The sequence below is a fragment of the Alligator sinensis genome, unplaced genomic scaffold (genome assembly GCF_000455745.1).
Source record: "Alligator sinensis unplaced genomic scaffold, ASM45574v1 scaffold1801_1, whole genome shotgun sequence".
NCBI lineage: Eukaryota > Metazoa > Chordata > Crocodylia > Alligatoridae > Alligator > Alligator sinensis.
This window is the reverse complement of record NW_005842608.1, coordinates 257,496-268,719: the sequence shown is the minus strand read 5'-3', so window position 1 is coordinate 268,719 and position 11,224 is coordinate 257,496. Positions and strand designations below refer to the sequence as shown.

At 55.9% G+C, this 11,224-nt stretch overlaps 3 protein-coding genes across 3 annotated transcripts; 2 read left to right on the top strand and 1 right to left on the bottom strand.

Annotated features, from left to right (window-relative positions):
• Positions 1-3: 3 nt before the first annotated feature.
• Positions 4-4,873, top strand: GLOD4 (glyoxalase domain containing 4; the record flags this gene model as incomplete). The annotated part of the gene is made up of 7 exons (XM_025214853.1): positions 4-270; positions 1,098-1,242; positions 1,443-1,579; positions 2,240-2,326; positions 2,582-2,695; positions 2,787-2,873; positions 3,410-4,873. Coding segments are annotated over 7 exons (903 nt in total), but the record flags the coding sequence as incomplete, so codon positions are not given.
• Positions 4,874-6,012: 1,139 nt separating this feature from the next.
• LOC102383817 (acyl-CoA-binding protein-like) lies at positions 6,013-6,934 on the bottom strand. Its single transcript, XM_006033087.2, has 2 exons — positions 6,827-6,934; positions 6,013-6,470 (listed from the first exon to the last, which is right to left on the bottom strand). Exon 2 carries the CDS (start codon positions 6,399-6,401, stop codon positions 6,138-6,140), a length of 264 nt encoding a protein of 87 aa, XP_006033149.1. The 5' UTR covers positions 6,402-6,470; positions 6,827-6,934; the 3' UTR covers positions 6,013-6,137.
• On the top strand, positions 6,922-10,904 carry GEMIN4 (gem nuclear organelle associated protein 4). Its single transcript, XM_006033089.3, has 2 exons — positions 6,922-6,990; positions 7,588-10,904. Exons 1-2 carry the CDS (start codon positions 6,981-6,983, stop codon positions 10,761-10,763), a joined length of 3,186 nt encoding a protein of 1,061 aa, XP_006033151.1. The 5' UTR covers positions 6,922-6,980; the 3' UTR covers positions 10,764-10,904.
• The last annotated feature ends 320 nt before the right edge of the window (positions 10,905-11,224 follow it).

Here is an 11,224-nt window from a genome sequence, read left to right as displayed (position 1 = left end):
CGAGCGCTGCCTGGCGCACGCCAGTGTCCGGGCGGGGATGCCGCGGTAGCCGCGCCGCCGTGTCCCTGCTCGGCCGAGCCCTGTCCTCCGACGCGCGCGCAGCGCCGGCCCGTTTCCGGCGCTGACCGTAAGACACGTGGCTGTTGCAGGCCGTACGACGGGAAGTGGAGTAAAACGATGGTGGGCTACGGGCCCGAAGACGATCACTTCGTGGTAGAGCTGACCTACAATTACGGCGTCGGGGAGTACCGCCTCGGCAACGACTTCCTGGTGAGCGTGTCCTCCTGTTGGGAGCCCGCCTGGCGAGGAGCCGCCGCAGGGGAGGTTTTCGGCGCTTTTGCCTGGTGCTAATGCGTTTCCTCGGCGGGGGGAGCTGCCTGGGGCCGGGTCTGCTGCCCCCCGTTTCCTTGAGCTGTGTAGCCCCTCATTTCCCTGACTTCCAGCTGAGGAGACGTGCTGCGTTTGCTCGTTGACTCCCTCAGGTCGCCTCTCCCCTGTTGCCTCATGAGTCCCGTGGAAGCCAGTTGTGTCCTGTTGTCCCGTCCCTCCACCCTTCCACCCCCCGTCCCCAGGCGCAGACGCAGGGCCCCCCCCCGCCCCCAGCCCCGGCGGCAGGCCCCAGCCAGTCAGTACCGGCCGTGGGCGCTCTAAAGAGGCAAAGACCAGAGTTCAGCCCTTGGGACCCTCCTGCTGCTTCACCTTTCCCTTTGTAGAAGAGGAGATGAATGTCCGCTGACTTCAGTGGCAGGGAGGAGGCCTAATTAAGGAGTGATATTGGTCGGGGGCGGTGATGAGAAGGCAGTTTAGTCTGTGAATAGGTTGCCTGCGAATGCAGACGACTCGTCTAACAATCGGCATCTCTCTAGGCTTCCTCTTTTGAAAGCAGGGTATTGAGGAAGTGGGGTCCAGATGCTCTGAGCAGTAAGTGGACTGCTTGAGTCCCGCAGACCCCAGGCAGAGGTGTATAGCAGAGTCTGGGGATAGTGGTTGCTCTCTTCCTGCCCCTGGATGGAGGCTGGCTTTCCCCGCTGACTTTTGGATCCATCAGCTGACGTGACACAACCTCAGCGTGTACATTTGTGCCTTGTCCTTGCCAGGGCATCACACTTGTGTCCAGCCAGGCTGTGAGCAATGCCAGGAACATGGGGTGGCCGATCAAGGAAGTTGTGAAGGGCGTGTTTGAAACTGAAGCCCCGGGAGGATACAAGTTCTACCTGGAAGACAAAGAGCAACCAAAGCAAGGTAGTGTCTACGTGTGTCTGTAGCGCTGCTCTGGAGGTGCCTGTGACCGGAACAGCAACCTAGATTACAGATCTGGCTCGACTGAGCTCTGCAGGAGCCTGCACCTGTGTTACGTTGTTGGTGTTTGTTTCTGGCTGAAGAGCCAGGGGTTAAAACTCCTCCCTACCTGCCACTAACGGAAAACTCTTACGGTCTTGCAGATCCTGTGCTGAAGGTAGCATTGGCTGTCTCTGATCTGCAGAAGTCTGTTAACTACTGGTCGAATCTGCTGGGAATGAAGATATATGAGAAGGACGAGGAAAAACAAAGGGCTTTACTGGGCTATGGAGATAACCAGGTTAGTCCTTTCGGCAGACTGACAAAATAGCATTTTGTTAGCCACATGCGTCCTGCTTTCTGAGAATGGCCAATCTGGAAATGAACCCTTCTGATGAGAAGCAGAATCTGCTTCTCAAAACACTTGTTTTACTGGTGTGCCGGCCTCCCCGCTGGCCCCTGACACACACTTGGGGAACCTGCTTTTCTTTGTAGCATCGCAGTTTACGTTTTAAGTCTTGGACATTGAAGGTTGGATAAATAATACCCAAGCCTCATTTCACAAAAGGGTCATTTTCTAAAGCAGCTTAATAACTACAAGAATAAAAGTGCAAGGAAGGGGCATAAAAGTTGAAATGCAGAGAAAGTAACTAAGTACAAACAGCATTCAGTGACTTTCTCCAAGACACTGACATGAGTACAAGCTGCTTGTCTTGATATGTTGTAGCCAAAAATTATGATTGGCAGAGATTCCTGGGAAAGCATTCCCTCTGCTTTTAGTGCCGTGTCTGTGCTTACAGGTTTGTTTTCTATCAAGTAAAAGTTGCACCAATGCCCTACTGCACTGGGAAACGCGTGGCTTTGCGGTGTTTACTTTGCCAGGGAGCAACAATTAGGGTGCGTGCAAAAAATGAAGGTGGGTTTGTCTGTGAGCTGACCTGGTTGCTTCAATCTGTTTCAGTGCAAGTTGGAGCTGCAAGGCATCGGGGGTGCAGTGGATCATGGCACGGCTTTTGGGCGGATTGCCTTCTCCTGTCCAAAGGATGAGGTACCTATCTGTTTCCCTGCAACCTCTGGCCATTTCTTTGGTTGCTACAGCTGGCATGGGGAAGGCCCAGGGATGATCTTATCAGTAGTCTCTGCAAGGTCTCTCCCAGTCTGTATGTAACCAAGACCATCTCATCAAACACGCTCTGCTTAATAGTCTCCCTGGTTCATGAGGGAGATGTGGGCGATGAGGACAGCAAGTGGTCACTGGCCTGGCAGGACACAGCTGACTTTGTCATCGTATTTTGTTCTCTAGTTACCGCACATTGAAGCACTGATGAAGAAGGAGGAGCAGAAGATTCTAACACCGCTGGTTAGCTTGGACACCCCTGGAAAAGCAACTGTTCAAGTGGTTATCCTGGCTGATCCGGTGAGTAGCACTAGAAATAGTGATTGAATTCAAGTTCCTGCTGTCTCTCCCCAAGGGTGTCTCACTCCCTCTTCCGTTCCATCTGCTCCAGGATGGGCACGAAATCTGCTTTGTAGGAGATGAAGCATTTCGAGAGCTTTCCAAGGTGGATCCAGATGGCGACAAGCTGTTAGATGACGTAAGTATTCTGTTCTGTGTAGGGTAACTGGAGAAAGGGAAGGGCAACAGGAGGAGGTCTGTGCTTCTAGTTAGGAGCGGCTAGGCCTCCTGGACACGTTAAAGTGGAGTCCACTTGGCCTTTGAAAGGAGCTGCATTGCGTTCCAAGTGGGATCTTTCAGTGAGTCCGTCCTGCAGTTGCTTTTGCCCATCTGCTCAATGCTGAAGAACTGGCAAGGCTTGGGGAAATTGAGGGAGCAAATCCATTCAGAAACCCCCAAGGCATGACTGTTTTATTGGACTCTTCATCCAATGCATTTATCTGGTGGAGGGGAGGGGTAGGTGCTCCCTGCCTCTACCTGCTGCTGAAGTAAGCCGTTCTTCCGTACCAGCCAGGTCTTCAGCTCAGTGGAGTCCAGCTTGTGCAGAGGGGTGCCTCCCAGCTCCGTTTGGGAAGTCAGCCAGCCCTCCCTTTGTCTGGCACTGACCTAAAAGCGTCCTGAATGCCCTGGCTTCTAAATGGCAGCTGTTCTAATAGCTGCTCTTTGTTTATACAGGCTATGGCAGCGGACAAAAGCGACGAGTGGTTTGCTAAGCACAACATGCAGAAGGCTTCTGCTTAGTGCCTGCATGAGAGAGAGAGGATCTCCTGGTAATGCACACCTTGATTTCAGTACAAGCTAGATATCTGGAAGATGTGATATGTGTGATTGGATGTCATGTCCTCCCCCTCAGTGAGAGATGGTACAATGCCCTGTGATTTGAATGACTTCCATGTCTTAGTGCAACCTAAAAGACAGCTCTCCTTTTGGGTAAATGGCACCTACTGCTTCATCTGGGCGGGGAAGAGAAAGCTTCAGCTGGGTGTAATAGGTAGGTGTAGCATGTGGTGTCATGACTTGGGAGTCGAGTTCATGGTTGGAAATCTCTTGTACTTTGCCTTTCCCACTAAACTTGAGAAAAGCCCCAAGCTTAGCCTGCTGCTCCTTTCCAGAGTGCGAGTGTGTGTTGACAGTGGTAGATTAGGAGTGAGGAGTAGCTCAGTTTTGTGGCTGCCTTGTCAAATGAGACCAGAACTGAACTGCTGCACAACCTAAAATAGAAAATACAGTGCTAGCAAGCAGCAGGAAATGAAACAGCATCAGGGCTGCTCAGTTCAACATGTCTGTTCAAGCCAGAAACAATGAAGACTGGTTTAGATTGGGGCAAGAAGAGTTATTTGTAGACGAATGTTTAAGTTTTCATTTTCAAGCAAGACATGGCTAAAGCAAAAGGAAAGCTGTGGAGCTAATGGCTGATGCTTGCTCTGTGCATATAAGATGGACTGGACAACTCCAGAGGTGCTGGGAGCACTTGCGTTCCTGGAGAGTGGGCAAGTAGTTAACACAGCAGTCCACTCTCTAGCATGTGCTTGACTGCCGCCGCGTCTGCTGCATGTTAAGAAGGGAACCGCTTTGGGATTGCTTGGTGGGGAATGTTGCATGCACTTTGCCTTGGCTGTGCAGAGGATCTCGCTGCTACACGGGGGAATCAACTTGCCTTAACTCTAAGAATCCCTGCCTGTCTTAGGAGAGCTGTCACTGTGCTTTAGCTGCGCTGCTGTTGCTGCTTTCCTGTGGTCCATCTGCTCCTGAATCAAAGTGACTTGATACTGGGAAACTTGCCTAGAGCCTCATGTGAAGCATTTGTATTGGAGGTCTTATTTGACTGGGTCCACAGGAAGCTCAGCTGTGTTTTGCTTCTCACGAGGGAACACAAACACCGCACATTCCAAGTAGGAATGGTCTGTTGAGTGGGGGTGACCTAGCAAAGTAGAACAAGTCAGAACTTGCTTTAAAGGTGGTGAAAACTGGCCTGGAAAATGAACAGCTGCCTAGAAATTAGCTTTGTTTAACTACTTTGAGAACTACCTGCTGTTAAAAGAGCTTTAGTAGCTAGGAGAATCAGCTTAAACCTCTGCTTCTGCTGTTGGAACGGTATGTACTGAATCTTGAATCTACCCAATAAATAGCAACAGCGTACGTGTGCTCGTGTTTGCTGGCGCTCAGTCGCCCCCTGTGAAAAATCCAGCGTTGTGAAAGGATTACAAAAAAACGGGGCCCCCAACCCAGGTTGCTTTCTTCCAGATCCCAAGATCATAAAAACATGTCACGTAATGGGGCTCCTTTGGGGAGCGCTTTGGTTCATAGGTGTGGTCTGAGTGTAGTGGTGCAGTGTGAAGCTGGTGGAGCTCTGCCGGCTGGTGCCAGCAGCTGACCTAGCCCAAGCCGGGTGAAGGCTGTCACACGGTTTTCTAGGTAATGCCGTTAGGCAATAGTTCCTTGTCTGCTTCAGCAACATTGCATCTCTACGCCAGCCTGGCTGCTGAAGGATTCATCTGTTGCTGGTCCCTTGACATCACAATTTGAATGACATCACAGCCTTCACCAAGCAACCAGCTTCAAAGCCATGGGGCCTACTGCACTGGTCAAAGCTGGACGCTCTCCGGCTGTCATGTAACTGTCTCCCCACACTAACCTCTCATCCTGGCACCCGGGACAGACCTCCTCCCCCCAGGAACCCTTTCCCCTGGTTGAGCTCTAAGCCTGGCTAACCGGTGAGCTGCAGCGTGTGGCTCCGGCTGGCAGCATCCTGCATCAGCTGAGTTAAAAAGGGAAATAAAGAGGGTTGAAGGGAAATAGCAGGCAGAGGTGTTGTCTGGGTTAATCCAGGCCTGTTATGGATTAACGCTGCTGCGGCACTGTGCCCATGGCGGAGGCTGCATCTGTTGTAAGCCATGCAGCTGCATCTCCTCCAGTCCCCGCAGTGCTCGAGGTGGTTTTAGAGGGTTATTCTCTCTAGGGTACTCTTTAAGGGAGAGAGACGGAGCGGTCAGCACTATCCCAAGCACAAACTCTATAACCAACCCCATCTAGAAACGACCCCCACCTCCCTCACACTAAGCAGCAAATTTTAAGCCTTGTTTGTCACTACAGCAACGCTTGGAGACAGCCAGGCAGCTCTCAGAGCTGGGCCCAGGCCGAGAGGCCAGTGAACGGAGCCACATAATGGGGACCGGGAACAATGAAGGGCCTGTTCGTAACCTGGAATGAACCTCCCCGCTTGCAGAAATGCTCACAGGGCAGCTCCCCTGACATCGGACGCGTCCACTCCAGAGTGTGAAGGCAGTTTTATTGGCCTGGCAGATGCACGACTGGTCAAAAGGAAGGGGAGGGCAAAGAGGAAGCATACGAGGGGATGAAGTGACCCATGCTGGGGGGACCAGACCCCAGCACGCGCTCTGATTTACGCGCCGTACTTGTTCTTGAGCTCTTGGACTCGGGTTATGTAATTCTTCCTGGCGTCTTCCTTGCTCATCCCTTTGCGCCCGTTCCAGGCCTCCCATTTGGCCTTGCCTTTGACATCCACCGCGCAGGGACAGGAGATGTTGACGTCGCCGATGGTGGCTTGTTTGTAGAGACTGTAAATCTCCAGCAGCTCTTGATCGGTGACCTTGATCTTCATCTGCAGGACCATAGCCGCCACCTTCTCAAACTCGGCTTGAGACATGGCGTCCGCTCAGGGCCGACCCTCCTTCCCTTTTCTCCAGGCGCGGGGGACTGACCCAGGCTGCGACCACTGGAAGGAAATACAGTTGCCGTGAGCAGAAATACTTCACGTGGCCTTACCGTTCAGCCTGAAACGAGAACGTCAGTTCTCTGGGACTTCGCCTCTCCTTCGTCCGGGGGAAGAGAGCCTGATCGGAGGGTTTGGGCACGGTGCCTGGGCTGAGAACGGGGCTGTAAAACCCTGGGACCGAAGCGTGTGGTCATGGTGAAGCGTGCCACTGCCTCCACCCCCAGGATCGGTGCCTGCCGTCCCCAGCCCCTTGCCCGTGGATGCCCCCTTCCTCCTCCTCCTCCTCCGCTGCGGGGTCTGGGCAGGGGCAGAGGCCACTTCTGCGCCCTCCAGCCCCTCCTGGGCTGGGGAATTACCGCGCTGCAGCGCTGCTGGGAGCCTCCAGGGGTCGCTGGCGCCGCGGGAGCCGCTCGTGCCGCCGCGCGTCTCGCTGCTTCCGGTCTCGCTGCTTCCGACTGCGGCGCCACGTGGGTGCGGGGGCGGCTGCATCACAGAGCGGCGCGGGGCGCCATGGAGCCGGGTGGGTGGCCCCTGCCCTGCCCTGCCCTGCCCTGCCCTGCCCTGCCCGAAGCTGTCCCTTGTCTCCCCGCGCCTTGTCCCGGCCCCTGAGAGCAGCCCCCTCCCGCTTCTCCCCCGCAGACTAAAGCAGCCCCGTCCCCACCGTGTCCCCAGCCCTTTTCATTGCAGCCTGCAGCGGGACGCACGACTCAGGTGTGGCCTGGGCAGCGCGGAACAGAAAGGGAGATTCGCTCCCCTGCATCGCTGGCAGCGCCCCTAGGAACGTGCGCTAGCCGGCTCGGAAACGAGCTGTAGAAAGGGGCGTGGGGCCTTTTCCTTCACACCTGCTGAGCATCCTTGTACCTCCGGGCTGCTAGAGGCGGAGAGGGGCCCCGCTGTGCTGGCAGGGGCTGCGTACGCTCCACCCCAGAGGAGGCAGGTTGAGAGAGGGGCGTCTTGCTTAGCCCCGTTTTACGCACGCGGAGAGCAAAGACTCGCCACCCGTGGTGTGCAAGGAGTCTGGGCAGCAAACCCAGGCCCTCCCAGTGCCAGCCCCGTGCTCTCAGCCCTGGGGGCTCCTTCCTCTCCGCTCTAACCTCGTGCGTTGCCGTTTGAACAGGGCCCATGAACATCTGTGAGGAAACCGCGGTGCTGCACGGCGGGTTCCTGCTGGCCGCGAAGCGCTATCACCCCAAGGCACTGGCGGATTTGGCCAAGGCTGACTGGCACCATGTCGGGCCACCCATCACCGATGCCTTGAAGGAGATCTGTGCTGGCCGCACCACCTCCCTGCCCCAGCCCCGCAGCTGGAAGAAGAAAGCCGTCATGATCATCTGGGCCAAAATCCTCCTGCCCAGCCCCGGGCCCTCCAAGGTTGACCAGAGGTGGAAAGATGACGCCTTCTTCTCGGTGTGCAACATGATCCCCCGTCTCAACCGCACGGTTCTGTTTGAGCTGCTTAAAGCGTTGAATGCACCCCGGCTCTTTGTGCAGCTACTGCTGGCACTGCCCACGGGCATCTGTCAGCAGGAGCTCGAGCTGTTGGTTGAGCACGTTGTGAATGAGACGACCCCATCGGACTTGAGGTTTTTCTTGGACGTCTGGTGGGAAATCATGAAGCACAAGGAGGGGCAGCAGGACCAAATGATCCTGACATTCAGTGCCCTTATCCACCAGCACCTGTCCGAGCCACTGGATGAGGGCTGCCAGCCTCCAAAAAGGTTTAAAGGCGATCCCCTGTCCGTGCACGACTCCCCTCTTACCACCGAACTGCTCACAGTCCTGGTTGATGGGCTAAAGCATCTCTATGGATGTATTGTCACTCCCAGAATGAAATGCTATGCCCTGGCCAACCTGGTAGATCTGCTGTCGGTGTTCACTGTAGTAGAGCAGGAGTCCAGCGTGCTGCCCACCGTGGAGTATCTGGACAAGATCACATCCGTAGTCATTCTCTGGAATGGTGACCGTGAGAGCCGCTACCACCCGCGGGGGCTGGAGGAGAAGGTGAAGGAGGCGGAGCGGAGCGTGAGCTTGCTGTCCGTGGTCAAGCTGTCCAGCGAAGAGCTTTTTGTCGGCTTACGCTTCTTCCACAACCTGCTGCAGGGCTGGAGCGAAGAGCTGCAGTGCATGCTGAACAGCCGCCAGGAGGTTTGTTACGAGGGCTACCGACTCCTCGACAGCCTTGCCACCTTCGGGAAGAACCTGCTGTGCTTTGCCGAGGCCAGGGAGCTGGGCAAGGATGAAAAGCAGGTGGTCCTGGAGCTGGCAGAGATCATCATGGGCTTCCTTAAGCAGATCAACCCTGACCTGCAGGGCAAGGACTCAGACAGCAGCGTTATGGCCTCGGTGGCCATGACAATCATTGAGCAGAAGATGGACAGGCACCTGGAAATGTGCTCCATTTTTGCCTCTGAGAAGGCCTGGGCCTTCTCGAGGGACTGGGTCGCCTGCCTCATCAAGAACAAAGTCCTCTTCCAGAAACCAGACCTGGTTTTGAAGCTGCTGGAGACCACGGTGACTTTCAGTCTCTCCTCCAACAACCGAGAGAGCCAGGAATTGCAGGTCAAGGTAACCAAAACCATCCTGGAGTGCTACACTGAGCTGTCGCTGCCCGACAAGAACAAAGTGATCTCGGGCGTCCTGGACTCCTGGGGCGGGCGGGGCCTATCCTTGAGCTTGAAGGCTTTCACCGAGGGCTTCCAGGAGGAACTGAACTTGGCTTTTAACCAGATCACGCGAAGCGCGTCAGATCAGGGCCTGACCAAGGCTGTGGCCTCGGTGGCGAGGCTGGCTCTGCTCCACCCAGAGGCCACGGTGAAGAAGGTTTGCAACCTTGCAGTCGTCAACCTGGGGACACACGAGTTCCTGGCACAGATCCTGTGCTCATTCCCAGCGCTGAGCTTCCAGGAAGCCCAGGAGGGCTTGGACAGGGGGGGCAGCCTGCTGGTGAGGTGCCTGAAGGAGACGGTGTGGGGGAAGCTGTCTACTGCAAAAGAGAAGGAGCAGTTCCTAGAGTTCTTGGCTGTTCTCCTGCAGCCAAGCTCGGCAAGTCCTCTCCTCTCTCCCGGTGAGGTGACCCAAGCCTTCGTCCTGCCTTACTTGAAATCAGACTGTACCCACATTGAGCTAAGCCTGCACATCCTTAACAAGGTCCTGGGGCTACAGTCGGGGCAGGACGAACACTGGATAAAGACCTGCCACCCCTTCCCTCTCCTTCTTGGCCTCTGCAAGCTCCTAGACAGCTACACACATTACTGGCATCAGGTGAAGGACCAACCCTGTCCTGCACTGGAGACCAAAGACTTGGTAGCTGCCACCTTGGCCCAGCTGTGCGAGGTGGTGGAGCAGAAAGCCGCCCCCTCTCTGGAGGTCTGGAACCAGTCGCTGGCCTGGCTGCACCGCAGGGTGGAGCCATTGGACTGGACGGTCGGTCTCCGGCTGAAGAAGCTTTATGGCAATCATTTCAAGAACGAGGTCCCAGCCACGCTTTTCGAGATCTGCAAGCTCTCGGAGGACGAGTGGACATCCCGCCCACTCCTGGCCTATGGGCCAGGCAGTGGTCTCCTGGCGTGGATAGAGTGCTGCTGTATCTCTACTGCGCTGCGGGAGCAGATGCTGGTGCTTCTGGCCATCAACGTGGACAATCCCGAAGAAGTCAACCTCTTCAGCAAGGGCTTCCTGGTGGCCCTTGTCCAGATTCTTCCGTGGTGCACTCACGGGGAGTGGAAGAGGCTGGCCCACGTGATCCAGAGCTTGCTGCAGCGGCAGGTCCTCCACGTGCCCTACAGCTTGGAGTACGTGCAGTACATGCCGCTACTGAACCTCAAGCCGTTCGCCCACCCACTGCAGTTCTCCGTGCTCCTCCTGCGAGGGTTCCAGTTCCTGTGCAGCTCCAGCTGCTCCACCTGGCTGCTGGAGGAAGCCTGGCAGCACATGGTGAGACTCTACTGTGCCAGCCTCACGGATCTGCTGGGCACAGTCAAGGGGGCCCTGCCATCCCCCTGTCCCACAGCTGAGGACAAGGACCTGACACAAGAGGCCTCTTTTGTCTACATCCAGCTCTTCTGCCACGTGCTGCACGTGGTGGCCATGCTCCCAGACAACGGCTGCAGCGAGCCCCTTGGGGTGCTGGCCCTCGAGACTGTCTCGCAGTATGACGCGCTCTGCGCCATCGACCGCTCCCTCAACAGCTCACTCCGGAGGGCCAACGAGAAGTACTTCCTGGCATCAATCGCTGACAGTGTCAGCCACCAGGAGCTGCGTGCCGCGCTCCAGCAGAAGCTGAGCAAGCTGTGAGCTGGGCTGGGCTTGCCTGGAAATGCGGCGCCCCGGCTCGGCCCTGTGGGTCGCAAGCACTGGGGCTGCGTGGTGTGGAAACTCCCCAGTGGAGGAGGTGGTAGCTGCAGATTTGTTACATCTATAATAAACCTTTTGCTTTTTCCTTCCTTTTGAGTTTTGCGGGGGGGTATTTTTCAGCAGGCCAAAGGGTTTAAGTGTGGGTGTCAGGTGATCTCAGGGCTGTGTCCCATCCCCAGAACTCTGCCCAGGAGCATCAACACACTGTTCAGATGCCTCCATCTATTGTGGGGGTTAAGCGACAGGCTGATAGCCTGGTACCTGCCTCTGGTGGGTGAGGATCAGCAGGGAGCTCAGCCCCTGTTGTCTGCTCAGTCACTGGGCCCTCGAACACTGCCTGCAGGGGTGACTTACATCAGGGGCACCTGCCCACTGGGAAAATACCCTGGCGTGTCCTGAGC